This window comes from Choloepus didactylus, chromosome 8 (assembly GCF_015220235.1).
Source record: "Choloepus didactylus isolate mChoDid1 chromosome 8, mChoDid1.pri, whole genome shotgun sequence".
In the NCBI taxonomy this organism is placed as follows: domain Eukaryota; kingdom Metazoa; phylum Chordata; class Mammalia; order Pilosa; family Megalonychidae; genus Choloepus; species Choloepus didactylus.
The window spans coordinates 49,037,885-49,057,440 of record NC_051314.1 but is presented as its reverse complement, the minus strand read 5'-3'; the positions used below and the strand labels follow the sequence as shown (position 1 = coordinate 49,057,440).

General features: G+C 34.8%; 1 protein-coding gene across 29 annotated transcripts in view; it reads right to left on the bottom strand.

Annotated features, from left to right (window-relative positions):
* The window catches only part of PPFIA2 (PTPRF interacting protein alpha 2), a 531,438-nt gene that overhangs the window by 231,730 nt on the left and 280,152 nt on the right, over positions 1-19,556 (bottom strand). For all 29 annotated transcript variants that reach the window (XR_005218603.1, XR_005218602.1, XM_037848402.1 and 26 more), the window contains one exon: positions 6,845-6,946. Coding sequence is in view for 26 of the 29 variants with exons in the window: in XM_037848402.1 (XP_037704330.1) it covers positions 6,845-6,946 (102 nt within the window). In the remaining 3 variants the exon portion in view is untranslated. The remainder of the gene's footprint in view (positions 1-6,844; positions 6,947-19,556) is intronic.

The following is a 19,556-nucleotide window of genomic DNA, read 5'->3' as shown; positions in this document are numbered from 1 at the left end:
ATTCACAACCTAATCATGTATTTAATTTGAACATCTTGGCACCACTCTGAGACAAGAAGGGTATGCCATGAACTAGAAAAGGGATTCATGAAAATCTTCAGATGATTCTGGTTTACCATGAACCACCAAAGCCCACTAAGTTTCCCTGCTTCTCTGATGATGCTGGTCTATTTGACTTGAAGACCAAGTAAGCTTCAGGTAAAGTGGTTGGTTTTCTTACAAAAGGAAGCCACCGCTTCTCATGCCCCATCCCAACCACTCCTCTAAGCTTCTATCTAGAATCCCACAGGATGAATTACAAATTCTAAACTAAGATGAGAAGGCTTCCAAATCAAAAGACTTGTGTAAGTTTGCCACCTTGTAATCTCAAAAATCTGAGAATTACATTCAGAAATACATTCTGATAGTGCTGGAACCAGAAGGGAGGGGCAAAAATTTAGATTTGACTAAATTAATCAATGTGGTTATATTTATCAGAGGATCTGGATTTAACTTTGATGTCAAGCAGCTGAGAGTGGTTTCTATTGTTTGCTCAGTTAACTGAAATATAAACTGCCTACCCTAATGGCTATGTTCTACCAGCAAGATCATCAAGATTTACTGGAGTTTTGCTTTCAGTCATGTTACCTGACACAATATTACTTTTGACCAAAAAACTCATTTTTGCAATGAAAGGATTAATGCAATGGACTGATGGTCCCAGAAATCCCTGGTTTTACCATGTACCCCATCATCAAGAAGCAGCTGAACCTATACAGTAATTAAATTCGTCAGACAGACTGTGACCAGTTGGAGGAAAGAGGATACTTCATATTTTGTTGTATCAGGTACATTATGTATGCTAAATAATACTCCCTTTCATTGTATTTTTTACACTTTTATCTTATTTCATACTGGGCTTATTGATTCTGATGAGCATTAAAAGTAGTCCATAGGTTACAGAATACTGTTAAGCTGAGACTAAAATTGAAAGAGATCAGAAATGTACATACTTCAGAATCCTAGACATGTAGCTGGATGCAACAGCTAGAGATTATGGGCCTTCCATTTTGAGAAAAGGTGATTTTGTTTTTGTCTGTAAGAAGGATATTTGTATTGTTGGGTGGATACATGCTAGTATTGCTGCTGTCTAGAATTTTAGTATGGAACAGAATGTTGTGGTGGAGACTTGTCCTTTGTGGCTGAGACTTGTCAATTGTGGCTGTCCAGAGTCTTTTGAACACACCCTTCATATTTGATAGTTCTCCACATCCTGAATCTCATCTTCCCAATATAGGATCTAAAAAAGTTTCTTGGCCACGTCTACCACCAGGGGGCAGGCATGTGACTTGAGAGTCGGCCAAGTAGACCCACCTATACAAGACTGAGGCAAAATAGTTGAGGAAACATGCAGGGTATGGAACGTTCATTTTGCTGCCAGAGGTAGTGGCAGAGGCTGCATGTTTCTGGGATTAGGGGTGTAAGAAGAACTTGCAAGGCTAATTTTTATTGTGGTCCTAGAAATTTGCCTAGAAGCTCATCTTAGCGATCTCTTTTATGCCTTAATTGATGTCTGCTTATTAAAACAGGTGAGGCTGTACTCTTTTCTGCAATTATTTTCTGCAGTTAAGAATTCTCATCTACATAATCATGAAACCAAATATGTTTTTATTAATATTAAATAGATTCCTTAAGGGCTAGAAAAATTTAATTTATCCAGAATACTCCCAAATGCCTAGAAAAATATTCTATATAATGCATGCTTAATACCTGAATTGAATTAATGATAAACATAAATTATCTATACTGGAGAACAAGGACAAAAATGTTCTCGCTACCATGTATCTATGGCCTTTAAGCATACAAATTAAAGTAAATAAATTAAAAATACAAGAGGAGGATTTGTAAGATACCACTAATAATTTACCAGTTGTAAACCTTTGCTGGGAGCCATGATATTAGTCTAATATTTAATAACTCTTGCAGAAGATACTTTCTTTTTGGTATTCTCAGGGGATTGCAGAGACTATGTGAATAGCCATTAATCCTTTGTTGGAATTCACTGCAAATAACCAGAGCATCATCAGAAATTTTTTGAACTGTGTTCTGCCTTGAAAAAGAAGATGGCCTGGGGACACTTTATTTTACTTTGATTCTGTGAGTTTCTGAAACCATGTATCTTCCTACCAGATCTGAATTCAACAAAACCGTGTGTGCAATTATTTTCAATTTTAAATGGCATTCAATTAAAATAAATTCTTCCCTGTATATGTTTACATAACACAATACTGATGTCTGCAAATTGGAGCCTTCACACTGGTAGCTTTCATGTTCAGCTCACTCACCCATTCTTCATCCTCAAATATTATTAAAAGTCCCATGTGTTTCTTATGTATACGTTTGACTGCTACTCTGACATAGCTGCTGGGAGGGCATATGTCCCATCTTATGCACTGTTTCATTTACAATACCTTATCACAGCACTTTCATAAATCTGTATACACGCAGACATACACATGCACGTATGTCTGCGTTCAACTGATGCTATCTTCCTTTTCTGAATTGGGCTGTACTTTCTACTCATTGAACACATGTGTTTGGGGGATATTATTAACGTGTAGGGAGAGGTTTGTCATAGAGAGTTATTTTTTAGTAATGGCAGGCATCTGGTTCTATCTGAACATATATTAATATAAGTTCCTTTAGCTAAAACACAAGTGAGTATATGCAAAAGAATGTTTCAAATGCAACTAAGCCTTTCTCTTTTAGTTTATAACCCATGAGATGAAATTTCATTTTTATTATTTATTGCTGACATTAAAACTGACTGTCAAAACCATAACTTTTTTCAGTAATTACATTATACAATAATTACATTATAAAACGTTATCAACAATATAAACCATCCTTTGAGATCCTCAGTCATAAATATCCTTGAAAGAGTTCTAACAAAATAAGACTTTGTATTGTGATATTGACATTAAGCCCATTAGTAGCTATATTAACATTCCCAGTTTTTCTTTACCTTTTCATTGATTCAGATGAATCTGCCAAAATATGGTTAGTTTTATTGATCGATTTGAATATGTTGAAATAACAGCAGGGATAAGTTATATAAATATAACTTGCCCAAGTACAGTCAGGGGAGTTTTAGGAATAACAAATTATGTTTAATCATTTTTCTGCATTTTTATAAGTGCTTTATTAAACAATAAAGCTTGCTTTAAGGGTTCTGAAAATATCCACCATAAATTGTGAAAATTCTATTTTTGTATAATCATGAATAACATTAGGATGATTTTATTTGAATGTCTTCAGTTTAAAATTACTAGAGGCAGTTGAATGTAAGAGCAAATTTAATGATTACTTTCATTTCTTTCATTTCCTCATATTTTGTGGCTGGAGACCAGGTGTTACTGTTTAACAAAATGATAAATGGCCACAAGTTTCAGTTCTGACATCAGAATAAATACCTAGTACATTACATCACATACAAATGATGCAAAATAAATGACTGAACAGAAAGTCAGAAGTTTGAACAAACTCTTCTCTCTCCTGTCACACATGATTTGTGGGTGACATAGGAATATGATTTCCTACATACATAGGCTGTGGTTAAGTTGAGTAGCAGACTTTCTGGGTATATCACTATAAACCTGTGGCTTCTTATAGGTTTCTTAATATCTTAGTTTCCTCATCTGTAAAAAGGGAATAATGGGATTGCTGTGAGGGTAAAATAAGTTAAAATTTGTTAAACATTTAGGAAAACATTTATCAATTAATGTTTCCTATTGTATTATAATCATTATTACTCTATATACTGCAAAAAACTTTATTCACTTATCTCCCACTGAAATTTCCCTTTCCTCTTTGCGAGAAGATATAATTCATTCAAATTTCACTGTGCAGAAGGGCCCTTTCTAATGCTTATAATTAAGTAATGTGACCCTATCCACTCATGAGTTCTCCTTGTACATTGTCTTTTTTGTGTGTTATTTATTTCAATTCAGAACCACAGGTTAACTACTCAGTGTGGAAAAAGAGAGCCACAAGTTTATCAGAACTTTGGCTATTGGGACTCAAAATTCTATTTTAAATCTGCCAAACAATCTAATACTCATCCAATTTTCTTTAAGTGTGAAAAAGAAATACTAGCTTGTTGCTTTCTCTCCAAGGCTAATGAGTAAGTGTTAAAAGAAAATAGAAAAACATAACATGTAGAGAGAAAAATTATTAGAGAGATCCATAAAAACTGTTATATTTAGCAACATTTAATAAGGCATTTGGGGGCAAAGGAGAAGATGAGAAGATAAGTCTAATTTTCAGACCAGGCTATTTGGGGTGGGGGTGGAGAGAGTAGAGGTGGTTACATAACTTGAGAAGTTGTTACATAATAAATACTTTGCATAAGGAATGCTGCATAATTCTGTTTTCCTTGAGGTAAACAACAACAAAAATTCTCCACAACATGGTTATACGGAACGTAGAAAAATGTTTTCCAGCTTTATTCATATTTCAAAATAAATATAGCATTTAAAGTCAATGTCTTCAATTTCTGTTATCTTAAGGGAACTTAATTCTTGTATTTTTCTCATTTTAACTCCTGAATAGGTATTTTAAATATAGCTCACTTTGCTTCCTTTATTACCTAAGGCTGCTTTCCAGGTGCAACAGCCATGGGTACTTCTGGTCCTCATGGAGTGTAATATGATGAAAATTGAGTGTCTGTTGTTACCAAATCTCCTAGTTCACTGAAATCAGTCACAACCAAGAAGGAATGACACACTCCATACTGCAGTGGGCTGACTCTTAGGTAATGATTTCTATAAGCTTTAGCAAATCTGAGTTTCTTTATGGATAAACTGAAGTAATTGTGCCAATGGCCTCCTGGCTAGAGGCAAAGGCTTGGGAGTTAGACTGCCTTAGAGTTCGAATCCCTTCTCTGCTATTTACTGTCTAACTTCAGGTAAATTATCTCTGAGCTCAGTTTCCTCACCTATAAAATGGGGATAATTATAACATCTCCCTTATAGGGTTGTAGAAAGGAGTAAAGAATATAATTCATACACAGCTAATAAAAGTGTCTGGCACATTCTAAGTATGAGTATTTGTTGGAAGTTCATTGAGAGGTTTGTGTTTCCCTAATTCTCAGCTCCTTGCTTCTACTTCTACACTTGGCTGTACTGAGCTACATCAGTGAACACATCCTAATACATTAAAATAGAAAAGAGGAATATTTTGGGCAGAATAAATATCATGCCAGAAGTAAACTTTAAATTTGTATGGAAAAACCATGTATGTCTTTCCAAAATACATAAAGAGGAAAAGAGAAACAAAATTCATCTGACTTCTGATAATATGGTCTAAAACTGCCTTTCTTTTGCCCAATTTGAGGCAATAAGGCTCATCAAAGTCACAATGAAGACCAATTTACTGGATGCACACTGTGTGAATTATTTTTACCAAAAAATAAGACTCTGATGAATAAGGCAAAGATGATCATATAACCATTATGCATGCAATGGTATCTCTCATTAGAGGCACAAAGTTAATAGTTTGTATAGCTGTATTTTACTAATATCAAGCATAAAATTAACAGGCCATTCTTGCACCTTATTTTCTCAGTATTAAACTGTTAGAACTATAACACAAGAGTTTTGGCTTCTACATATTTAAATTGAACTTGTATCCACACAAAAGTAATACTTATAGTAGAGAAACTACATTCATTTATGGGTAATATGGTAGTTGATATATTTTATGAAATTTAATGACTTTGTTCTTCTAAACTAGAAAATATAGGATCTTTGATCAAATTCTGAACTTTAATGTTACAATGGCATGTCATGAGGCTGCTACAACACATTGATTTCCAAGAGCAGATACAGTAAATTCAATCAGTTTCATGAAATCAGAATATTACAACTGGAAGTAACTTTGGAGACCTTCTAAAAAATAAAAGGTATGCTTCTAGTATGGACTCCTGAAGACAATTATATAATAATGTAGATTACAAGGGGTGACAGTGTGATTGTGAAGACCTTGTGGATCACACCCCCTTTATCTCGTGTATGGATGAGTGGAGGAATGGGGATAAAAACTAAAGGACAAATGGGGTGGGATGGGGGGATGATTTGGATGTTCTTTTTTCACTTTTATTTTTTATTCTTGTTCTGGTTCTTTCTGATGTAAGGAAAATGTTCATAGATAGATTGTGGTGATGAACGCATAACTATGTTATCATACTGTGGACAGTGGATTGTATATCATGGATGATTGTATGGTGTGTGAATGTATTTCAATAAAACTGAATTTAATAATAATAAAAAAAAAGGTATGCTTCTAATTTTTAGATGAAAGATCTCTTCTGGTGGTTTTCTACCTTTTAATACTTTTTTCTTCTTTAAAAAAAGAAGAAATACTTTCCTGGGACAAGGTGGGGATCCAAGGCCAGGCCATGCTCTCACAGCATCCCATTGTTAAAACGCTTACTCCTCTCTCTCGCCCATCTTCAGTCCCCAAGGCATGCCCTCAACACCCGATTCAACAGTTTGAATATTTGAAACACATTATTGAAATCCAGCCCCTTCTTTTTAAAGTAGAATAAAGCAAAGGCCAGAAAGAATAAGAACATTTTCTAAGGCAACATAGTGATTTAGTAGCAGAGACTGTAATTCAGTTTTCCTGTTTTCTCTTTTTGAGTTTTATAGTATATCCTCCTTTTCCTTAAGCAATTGGCTGAGTTGATGACTGCATAAAGCCTTCCTGAAGTTTATAAATGCTTATAGTTTGTTTTTATATGTTTACTAGATATAAGGTATTGAAGTATATATGGAATCCCAAGCAAAGCCAATTTTACACTTACTCTCGTGTTGTTTCTTTCTGCTTTAAGTTCAGAGATTTCTTCTTCCTTTTCTAGAAGTTGTTCCCTGCAGGCATTTAATTCTTTTGTCAGTGCAGCAAATTCCTGAAAAGGAAATTAAAATATTTGAAAACATTCTAGATACTTAAAGAATGTATTTCAGCAGGAAGAAAAAAATTCAAAACATAAACTTGTGAATAAAAATAACGGAAAAGTGAACTAGTTAGCTTGCCAATGTATACACTTATCGTGATTCCATTGTTCTGAAATTCTAATCCATGTTATTTAATAGATGCATTTTTATTTTAAAATGCTCCTTATATGATTGTATAAAATATATTCCAAAATGTATTGCATACATCACACTGAACTTAAAACTAGTATAACTTATTGCAGGAATGATTTAAGTTTGCTAATTATGTGGACAGCTCCAAAAATCTTACACTTGGATTCCAATACTGCAATTTTCAGAGTATGGAAACCGTCTCAAAATCAAACAACAAATACACTGCTAAATATATTATTTAGAGATTAAGAAGTTCATTTTTAATTGTACAACTATAATAATATTCCATCATCAATTGTATCAAACATACCACAGTAATGCATGTGTATATGGGGTGGGGGTATATGGGAACTCTGTATTTTCTGCATGTTTTTTTTATAAAACTACAACTTCTCTAATAAAAAAAATGTGAATGAGAAAAAAGATAATCCGATAGCAAACTAATATATCCAGGCTGATAACCTCTAGGTTTACTAGGTGTACTATCAAATGCATACTGACTCAGACTGAAAAGATTCAGAGTAAAATGCTTATGGCTGACTCATACTACCTTTATTTATCTTTTCCTGGCAATATAAACAGTTTTACTCTACCATCATATTAGTGCCAATTTTAGTTCAGACTTACTATCAATAATAATCATAAAAGGAAAAAAATAACAGAGATTACAAATCATGTAAGGTCATCTGATATAAATTCTTTAACTTGAAACAGTTTGCAAGCTTCTAAGAAAAAAAAGTTCATTTATTTGTTAATAAGTTGAAGAAAGAGACTCTATATCTCATAAAATAATAAACATTTCTAAGATAGATAATACTATCTAAGTTTCTTTTGTTAATTTGTGTATTGCTCAGTCTTTCCCACTGAAATATAAGCTTCATGTGAATAGGGACTTTGACTTATTCACTGATTTATTCTTTGTCTGACATGTAGTGGGTGCTCAATTAATATTTACTTTCAATAAATAAAAATGGGTCATGTTGCTTCCAAAAAAATGGGTTCTCTCTTCATGTGGTAAATGACTCTGAGGAATTCTCAGTGACTTCCTTCCTCAAAATGGGAACAGAGATTACATGGCAAAGATTCCTTTAATGCCAGGTGGAGAATTTATATACATAAAAGATGTACATACATAATAAACTAAGAGACCTAATTCAACTATTCTGCTACTCTAGTTTATAAACCAATATGACAAAAATAATTTTGAGGGATAGTCGACAGATCCATATTATCACTAACTCTTTCAAGTGATTCTTAGTAATAGCATTGCTCTTTATCAAATATTTACTTTGAGAAATTTAGCTCCAGGTTGAGAAGGAGCTATTGGAAGTTCAGATAGAAAAAAGGAAAAAAAAATAAAAAAGGAAGTGGGGAGGTAGAGAGACAAAGGTTTGGTCAACCTAACCTCTACATAGACAAATTTAGTAAAATGTAAATGAATATGTTGATTATATAAAGCAGGAAAAGGTTTAGGCTTTATATTTTTGTTTGCTTCAAACCACATATTTTTCTGAGTTTCTATGAGTACTTCAAAGACCGCAGAGTACATGCTTGGGCTTAGAACTAAGATTAAAGAGTTCATTGTTATATTTCACCTGGCATTACAGATAAACATTTTCTCCCTTGATTCCTGCCTGCTTAAATGTTGTTGATACTCTCTAAGCATATTATTTAAGTGGATAATGGAAACAAACATTAGTAGAAAACAATAAACCCTTTTTCTGAAAAATGAAGCTTTCTTCATATAAACTGCATGATTTAGCAGGAGAAAAGAAATATAAGTGACATATACAGATTCTATATAGTTAACCTATAAAGGCATTTAAAATAACCCTATACTCATATATATTATAATATCAACCAAGACCAAACATGAATTAAGTATGTGAATTCAACATCATACAATTTTTTAAAAACATATCAGGATCTATACTTCTAGGGATATAGCTTGCTATGTACAGAAAGAAAAAACTAGAAAGGAAATACTTCAGAATTCTGATGTTGGATATCTAGGTTTTGAAATTATGAGTGATTTTTTTTTTTGCTTACTTCTTTTTATTCTATTGTCCAAACTACCTACAATAGAAAAATATGCTTTTGTGCTTAGAAAATAAGAGAAAATCTAAATCCATGCATGCACTTAAGTCATATATTTGAAACAGGATAGAAATTAGTCAACTTGGGAAGGTTGATAGATGACTTTGTCCTTTTTTATTTATTATTATGGCATGGCACTGACCTAAGCAAGCTATTCAGTGGCTTCTTATATCCATATTAGTCTTACATTTATTAATTCCATGACAAATTTCAGGTACTACATTCACATTCATTATCTCATCTTGCTCTCTAAGTACCCAGTGAGGAAGTCTCATTCCCATCCTATGGCTGAGAAAACGGAATTACCAAGACGTAAGTCCAAGTTCAGAAAGCTTATAGCCCACAGGATGAGTGAGACTCTGAGTACAATTCTCCAGACTCCATGTGTAGTGTTCTCTCTTCTATATCATTTCACCCCTAGTTGTTCATCAGATTTATAAAATGCAGATCTGAGGTACACTTAGTAGTCCCGTTTTTCCTTTCCTGAAGCATTCGATAAACACTCTTACAAATCTCTTACACGATGCCCCTTAATTAGTCCAGTGGAAGTGCGAGAAACTAGGAGGCACAAGGCAGTGTATTCCTTCCATGCAAAGAAACAAATGTCTGACAAAATCTTCCTGTGTATCTGAGATTGGACAATATGCAGATATCCCAAACAGATTAATAACCAAATATTTGTACACATTTCCTTTGCCATGTCTCGCCTCTGAACCTATTTCTCCATTCTTACTGTCAATCTGAACTGTTATATCATCTTTTAAAAATAGTAATAATAGCAAAGATAGTTTACATTGATTGAGCCCTTACAATGAAGCAGGTCCTCTGACAATCAGTTTACATTGGTTATTTCATTTCATCTTAATGACAACCTTAGAAGGAACTATTAAAACCTCCATGACACACTTGGGATACTGAGGCCTAGAGAAGTTAACCAACTTGCTCAAAATTATGTGCTTAGTCAATGGAGGTGCTGAACTTTGAATCCAGACAATCTGTCTCATATCTGGGTGATTATGATAGGCTAGTTTTTTCTTTTTTTTTTTCTTTCTTCTTCTTCTTATTCTTCTTCTTCTTTGCCAAAGGCTTTTTCCTTCTAATTTGTCCTTTATCCAATCTTCAAAAAATTATATGTTCACATAGTTAACAAATCTTTACAGAGCTCCCTAATTTCAACCACATCAAATTCAAACAGACTTTAAGTTTTAAGTTTCAAACCATCCAAACTATGGCCCCATTCACAATTAAGTTCATTTCTCACCAAACAATATTAACTACCATTTTGAACAGGTACCACTTGCTATGCCCTGAGCTAAGAATTTCATATGAATTTTTTCATCTCTTCCCTATTTTGCAGATGAGGATACTGAAGCTGAGCATGGATGAATAACTTGCTCACAGTCACACAGTTAAAAATTGACCAAGTCTATCTGATTCCAAAATCCATGCTCTATAATTTCTGTAACACTGCCTACTTCTGCCTGAAAATGGAAAATTTCTCATCAAACTTCTCAACTGAACTAATTGATACAAATTTATTATCTCTCTATCTCTCCATTTATATATATGACATTTATTGAGCACCTACCAAATAGGAAACAGTGTTCTCGGTGCTGAAGAATAAAGATGACTTAGGTATAGTTGTTACTTTTTACCCATAGAATTCACATTTGAGACACAATGGGTATTTTCATCACTAACAAGCCCTCAAAACCCATCTCCAAACTGCCACACATAGAGTAAAACTCGTTTACACCCTTAGAGACCCTGTGTGGCTTTACAGGAGACTCTGCCCCTTTAAAGCTTCTTCCTTAGAAGATCTCTCTTTCTTTTTCCTGTTTCCATTTCCATCTTTTCATTTTATCATAGCTCTTCTATTTCTTTTTACATCCCATCCCCTCTACCTAGAATGTTCTTCCTATCCTCTCTGTCTACCTATTTCATTGTTTAAAGCTTATCTTGTCAATGTTCTGTAATACCTCGCCCCAAACCTATCAATGCACTTACCCTTTTGTTTATATAACAGTTGAACTATGTGTTTATCTTCCCAATAAACAGTAAGATTCTTGAAGGCAAGGTTATTATCATGTTCATTTTTATATCCTCCAACATTAGAATAGTTTCTGGCAAATTGAAAACACTCAGTAAGTCCTTGTTGTAAGAATAAATGAATGGCTGACTGCCCTACACTTTTGACTTTCATAACAGAATGGTTTTAAAAGGTAATATTAATTAAAGTTCTTTCTTTTCTGAGGTGAGCTCATGAGAATTTGCTCAATATATGGCAGATGTGCTAACCTCTTTACTTTATAGCTGTTGTTTTTGTTTACATCCGAAATACTATGTTATGCTATATTATACACAGCAATACCATTATTGTCTGCCTTGTTTTATTGCATCAGTATAAAATAACATAGTGATTACCTAGAAATTGCCAATTTCAGTAGCCCATGTATTCAGAAAATCTTCTCTGATCCTGGTAGTTTCTACAAAGAGGTCTGCAGGGTGCCTTGAACCTAAGAATAGACCAACTCTAGTACTGAAGCGAATTCTCACTAAAGCATAATGTTGTGTTGAGTGCAGAGGTGGTGAAATGAATGAGAGCTTGTGTACCCAAAGAAAAGTAAGTGAGGAGTAAGCAGTAAGCAGTAATCTCAGTATTTTCTATTCCACAGTGTTTTGGGCCTAACACCCCTAATAATTCATGCAATTGGATATATCATCTGATCGGACATATCACAATGGTCTTGTTCATTCTCAAAGTGAAAATACATATTCATCTGTATGCTGTTTCTCTAATTAAGTGTTTCTCCCAAACTATATTCTATGGAACAGTATTTCCACAAGATTCTCAGAGAAAAAAGATTTCTATAGCCAAATAGATTTGAGAAATGATACATGTTCTTGGTTTCGCTCTTGGAAATTTACTACAGGCATGAGAATATAAGTTTCTGACCAAATATGATTTTGTGGCAGAGATGGGAATAACCTAGATTTCCATCTATTGGAGAATGTACGAGTTAAAAATAGTAAATGCACATGATGGAATACTCTGCTAAGGGCAGCATAAATAGGCAAGATCTTTAAACAGCAACACAGAAAGCTCTCAAAAATATATGTTTAAGTGACAAAGTTAAGAAGCAGAACACAATGTATAACACAGAGTATTGTCAGAAGCTGATGGCAGCGAGGGATAGATGTTGGAAGAAAACTTCATTCATACTTCACCTTGTCTGAATTAAAAGGGCAATAGAAAGAGCTGATTTTTTTGTGAGTCTTTGAGACAGGAGAAGTAGGTCATTTACCAACCACAACTTTTAAACCAGTCATTCTGTTCCCCAACCACAGTCTGCCAAATATTTATTTTCCCAAGGAGCAAAATGTCTTTCTTCACTTGTGGGCATCTATTTATTTCCTGGAATTTTAAGGAGTGTTCAAGACCTTGAACACACAATGCCATGTAAGTACTCTCACCAAGCTCTGCAATGAATCAAAATCAAAGGAAGAGCCTGTTATTCTTTCTCAGCACGTAGTCATGTACATCACACACACTGAAATAAACACCCACTATGTACTGAATGCTGATTTAGGTGCTGGGGAGATGGCAGTGAAAGAAACAAGCTAAAGTCCCCACTCTCATGATACTCTTACACACTGAGGCATTCAAATCTACATGATGATTCCAAAAAAACCATGGATACTAAGGCTCAGGTGAGTTTCCCTGGATTGCAATACTTTTGTCACACATCATCGCTGCAGAATTAAGTGCAGTCTGTAAAACTCCATTGGGAAAGGACAATGGGGAACTCAATCTCACTAAATCCTGTTCTCTCTTAGACTCTGCTCTAGGTAACTGAATTTAATCAGTTTTTTTGCTAAATTTAATCTGCATCCTTTCACTGTAATAAACTCTAACCATGAGTAAAAAAGCTTTTTTTGAGTTCTGTGAGACCTTCTTGTGAATCACCAAACATGAGGTGGTCTTGACAACTCCCAACTTAAATACTCAAACTGTTTTTGCTCTGGAGCAAACCATCATCACCCTAAATACAAATTCAACTAATGACACAAGGAATTAGCTCCCTAAGAAAAAGTAGAGCAAAGTAAAATAAAAAGTTTTTGCCTGTTAGTATCCTAAATAATTTGGAAATATTATTTCTTGCACACCAATGCAAGTCATCAAATTTCTTTGCACTTCTAATTTTAAGTTTCAAAAAGAATCTTAAATTACATGAAATCTAAAATTCCACTATTTCAGCTAAGCTCAGTGTTATCTTCTTTTCACATCCCTCCCCCATCTCTTCTTAAGCTTTCATTCTCATGCACTTATTGTATGCTAGGGACTTTATTAGGATCTACACAACTCTGATAGCATTTATTTGTTATGGCAGTCTTATTATTCCCAGAACACAGAAGAGAAAGACATTAAGTAACTTTAACAAGGACCATGCTAATCTATGGCAATGTCAGGATTGTTACCAACATCCCCAGTCCTGTCAGATTCCTGAGGAAAGGTAACCTGCCTTTGTATCTTAACTGTGGGTTGACTCTTGCATGCTGGCTTCTGAGCTAAGAGTGACTTTGAGTAATTCAGGTTCCTGAGCTGCTAATAGTCCAAATGACAACCCTGAGGTCAAGGGATTGCTCTCAATCAATTCCATGCAAAGAAGCTTCTTCTATTTTAGTTCTTGCATGTGTTATCCCCCAAAGTGACAATATATAGACAACGTACAGATTCATTCAGTTCTTGTTCTTACTTCCATTCTACATGACTAACCTTGGCAGGAGAAGAAATGAGTACATTTTCAACTTCAGTTCATCTTCTGATATTTAATATTAAACAATTTGAAAATGTATTTAACATAATATTTAAACATGTTAGAAAGTCCTTGATTTAATAAGTGAATCTTCACTTTGAAAAAGCAGGTCAGGAGAAGTTGCATGACTTCAAGCTTTTAATTTCAAGTTACTGACACCATGCAATCTCGAGAGTCATCTATGGCATCCCATTCACTGTGAATAAAATTTTAACACTCTTTACCTTTCAATTAAACCTGTATTCTCTAATTTTGTCACTTTACTAATAAAATGATCTTATTTATGCAACTATATATATTTCTGGTGAAGAATCTTTAGTGCAAACCAGTCTGAGAGAGAAGGATAAAAATAAAGAGTGGGAATTCAGCTTTCATTCAATACCTCCAACACCCTTACCAACCACACAGAAAAGCATCTTTTACATTTATTCTAAGACCACCTAACATTTGTGCAAATGAAAAACAGTTCTCAGGAAAGCATATGGCATGGAAGTATGCGGAGTTGACAATCTAACATTTAAATTAGACAAAATTAACTATTTCAAAATGCTTTTTTATAATGATTTCCTGGATTTTAAAACTTTAATTTGTGGGTATAACTGAACATACAATTACATGTATAAAGATACATATCTCCTTCCCTACACCACAGGGCACGCTTTCTGGATGAAATGAGTAACATAAGTATTACATGGAGAGATGGAAACAAAGCAACAAAAAGACTTAAATTTCATATGTATCTGTGTATTAGCCAACCTTTGAATTCACAAGAATCTTTAGAAATAACCAAAAGGAGCATGCGTTTCATAGGGATTTATGTATATATTCAGGTTTATTATTTTATATAATCAGATGTGGTGCTAACAACCTTTGCTTTTATAATTGCCTCCTAGGCTTGCACAAGCGCAGGGGAAGCTGTCATCCAAAATTACTGTGTGAAACAGCCATGTCCCATGGTCAGCCCTGGGCCAGGAAGCCTGAAGGTACAATTGCTTGCATAGCTAATACAATTTGACAGGCAAAACTGGACTCTTAAAGTTTTCACAGAATTGTTGAGCAAGGCTGCTCAATTAAAAGGAAAATGAGATTTAAACTCCATGAAAATTATATTTTGTGCCCTCTTGAATTTTTATGTGTTCATATTCTAAATAGAGAGCAGCTGTATCTTTCCCCTATAAACTTCTAAAAACATAGAAGACTATGTTAATGCGTCATGGTGACATGAGGGATGCGGTCCTGTCAAAATCAAACACTTTTATGGTAGATGTATACATAGGTACTTGGGAAATTTTAATGTTTCTTTTCAAAAACCTCCAATCAAAGTAACTACAATTATCTAGGAAGTGGATGTTTGTGGAAATCAAACATCAGTTCTGTCAGGCAGCCTCAAGCTGACTGTGATCTTTCAAGTCATGCTCCTACTGTGATTCACTCACTACACTCCCTCTGAAATGTGCCTGTCTTCTGTCTTATCCCTGCTCTGCTTTCTGGATTTCAATTTATCACTGTTTGTGTGTAGAGCTGCCCCAGGTACCAGGTAGACTTTAAGCGCAGCCTTTTAGCTTCGGTGCTGAATTCTGGAGGGCTCGCATTGTCATAATAGGTTGGTATGGAACATATTTAGAAGTAAGGCAGAGTTTTTCAGCTCCCCATATCAGTTGCTCTGCCAGCACTGCATTATAATTTTCATGGGCCCTTCCTCCATAAAAATATATTAAAAATTCTATTTTGTGACTATGTTGGTATATATAATATAATCCAGGGTAGATAATTTTATTTTTGTCTAATTCTAAAAGAAATTAAAATATTTTTATGGACCTTGTTATGGATTGAATTGTGCTCCCCAAAAGATACGTTCAAGTCCTAACCCCTGGTCTCATGAATGTGATCTCATATGGAAACAGGATCTTTGAAAATATTAATTAAGACGAAATTGAATTAGGGCAGACACTAAGCCAAAATCACTGGTGTCCTTATAAAGACAGAAAATTTGGGAACAGATAGACAGACAGATAAGACAGCCATGTGATGGAGGCAGAAATGGTTATGCCACAAGCCCAAGAACACCATGGATTGCTGGCAGACCACCACCAGAATCCCACATACTTCTGAGGAAACACAGCTCTGCTGAAGCCTTGATTTGGATTTCTAGCCTCCAGGATGGTGAGACAATAATTTCTGTTATTTAAAGCTACCCAGTCTGTGGTTCTTTCATACGGAAGCCTAGGAAACTAAGACAGGCCCCTAAAAATATTGTGGCATGGTCCAAAAAGGTACAAATTGGCCAATAGCAGTGAACTTTTTAAGCTTCAGTTGTCTACCTGGGAAATGTAGGTAGCATTATCTTCTTATTGGATTGGTGTAGGTAAAAAATGAGATTATGGGTATAAACATTTCTGGTATAAGTCATGTTTACAGTAGTTGCCCAATTAATGATACATACTTAGTAATTTTTGAGCCACTTGTGTCTATTCCACATACAACTTTGTTGCTCTCCCAGCACCCACTTTTCCACATTTAGGATAATATATTTCCTCAGGTGCTTCAGGGCACACAGCAATCAAGTAGCTTTTTTGATTACCAGTAACTGCAATGTAACTCAAGGGTCACATAACTGAGGCCAACTTGCATAAATATCATTGCTACTTGTTGCTTTTTCTTTGGAAGGTCCTAACAGTGATACTAATTTAAAAATCAGGGGCAGCAAGATGACCCTCAGGAGTAATAACAACAAGAAGAGAGGTCTTACTCTATTATTAGTGGGCTAGCCTGGTAGAAGTGATTGGCATCAATGTGATAAGAGCAGAAACAGCATATTTTATAACAGAAAATGACTTAGTGTACCACTTTGTTCCTTCATACTTAGTAAATTCTTATTGATTAAAGAATTAGATCATCACCTAAAATACATCACATAAAATTCTATGTTCTTTTATAAAAATAAGGCATGTTATTTAGTCTACAAAGGTGAATATAAAGATAGAAACTATAAGGAAAGTATCAAGATATCATATAATACTATCGTAAAAGCCCTCTAGAAAATATGTCCCTGCACTTATCTTCTGTTGGTCCCTCCACATCTCCCTGATCACATCTATTACCACTACCCTGGACCCATACAGTTCTCAAGATGCTGCCCAGAGTCTGAAATGAACAGAGAACACAAATCATATTTGAGGTTTGCTCAATGAACCTGTTTTGGTCGCTATGAGATGCTGTTTGAGAGGGACCCAGTCTCTTACAAGTCTAGCCAGAGTCCAGAAAGAGGGCCCAATTTTCACACCTCCAATGTTTCCATTTAAAGCCTTTTATAGATTCGTTGACCCAGGTGAGTAGGATGGACCCTGTTAAATGACGACCCCACTTGAGCCCTGGCTCTGAGTTTGAGTAGCTTCCTTAGCCCTAATACTCATATCCCTTTAGATATTTGCACTCAAATGGGAAAGACAGACAAACCCAGTGGCCTAAAACTAATACCGAAGTTATCTACTCCAGGGTTCCTTTCTGTTTGCCCTGTTCCAGCTCCCTGTTCACTTTTACCAAAATAACAAAGTCCCTAGGATGTGTCTTACTGTATCAGGTATGACAAGGGAAGAAAGGGGAAGAAAATCAGAGTGAAATCCTAACAGAAGGGCCAAGCTTTCTAGTTCTGTAGCCCAATTAGTCATCTTGTCCTTGATTCTGATTCATCTTTATGGAAGAAGGGGGAGAGAATCTTTCATCTTTACTAATGTCCAAAAGATGTTTTTCTTATTTGATGTTTGAAGCATTTGGAATTTTATTAAAACTCAAAATTCTAAGTACATTAGTAAAATCACCTGGCCTGGTAAGCACTGTCACTAAAGCATGTCAAGGCTGAGTCATCAGCAACCAAAAACTCTGTTGGCAGGAAAAGCCAGTTTTCAACAGGAGGCATGTTTGACAAGATGTTGCATATTAATTTGAAAGGCTTTAGCATCTGGTTAGGCAACACCTGCTGTGGCAAACACTCCCAGGCACACAAAATAGCATTTTAGCTGAATATTTAAATCTTCCAACATAAAACAGAACAAAAAAAAATCAAGTCCCTCTAGAAACCAACAGTATTATACATATCTGACCATAAACATTTGGGCCCTGCCGTTGTTTGCAATTCACTAATACAAAAAGCTGTAGTGGGTACTAAAGAAGTTATATAGTACATTAAAACACAGTTTCTTGCCTTGGAGAATTTTACAATGTGCTACATTTAGAAGTGGTATATGGCTCAGAGAATAACACTTTGTGTCCTAATAGTTTGCATTAATATATAGTTAGGGCAGAATTTGTCAATGTGCACAGGGAAGGAGTAGATACTAAACAACAGGGAAAAACAAGCAAAAGAAAAGAAGGAACGGGCAGGGGTCTTCCAGGCACTGTTTCCCTAAAATAGAACCTAGGTTCAAAGATTAGAGTTGCCTGGGAAGAGAGGCAGAGATAAGTGTATGTGTGTTCTGGAATTGTTAGGATATGCTAAAGTGACATGATGTCATTAAATGTTCAAATAATGTAACATGTTCTGAGTCCTTGAATAATAAGAAATATTCTTATAATAATTAAATTTTCTGAATAGCTTCCTGTAAGGAATCCCAGTGGAGATTCCAGGCATGCTTGACCACTCAATATCTCACTATAAATTAATAATTCAACATTCTGATCCTTCCGTCATTGGTTCCATGAAGCATTATTCAATGCCCTACATGTAGTAGGTTCTGTTCATTTTTCCAGATGTTGCAATTTGTATAATGGTAAATATAGATAACTAATAGCGATTAAACTACAATGTGACCAATGTTAGGTTAGGGGCCTAGGCATGTACATGCACATTTCAATTGACCCCTGTAGGGGGCATACATGTGGAGGGATGTTCTAGGATAATACTTGAAAAATGAGCAAGAGTTAGCCAGTTAGCAAGAGTAGTGTTCAGTGAAAATTCTTCCAGATCGAGGGAACAACCAAGCAACTTCCTCGAGTCCAGAAAAACCTGTGTGTGCTAAAATTGTAAAACTCTTAGTAAAACAAAATAAAACAAAACAACAACAACAAAAAACAAGATTTATGACCTTGTAAAGCTCTCAGTAAAAAAAAAGCAAAACAGAAACAAAAACACAGGATTTATGGAACTTGGGTTAGACAGCAGTTTGTCAAATAAGACACCAAAGGCACAAGCCATTAAAGAAAAAAAAATGACAACGAGGACACCACAAAAATTAAAAACTTTTGTGCATCAAAGTATGCTATCAAGGAAATGAAAAGGGGACCAACAGAATGGGAGAAAATTATTGTAAATTTTATATATTATAAGGGACTTGTACCTAGAATATAAAAACTACCACAACTAAATAATATAAATGATCCAACTTTAAAACAAGCAAAGAATCTGAATAGTTTTCAAAAGGAGATATGCAAAAGAAAAGATGCTCAACCACAGTGACATACCTCTTCATGCCCACATATATGGCAATAATAAAAAATATAATAGCAAGTTTTGGCAAGG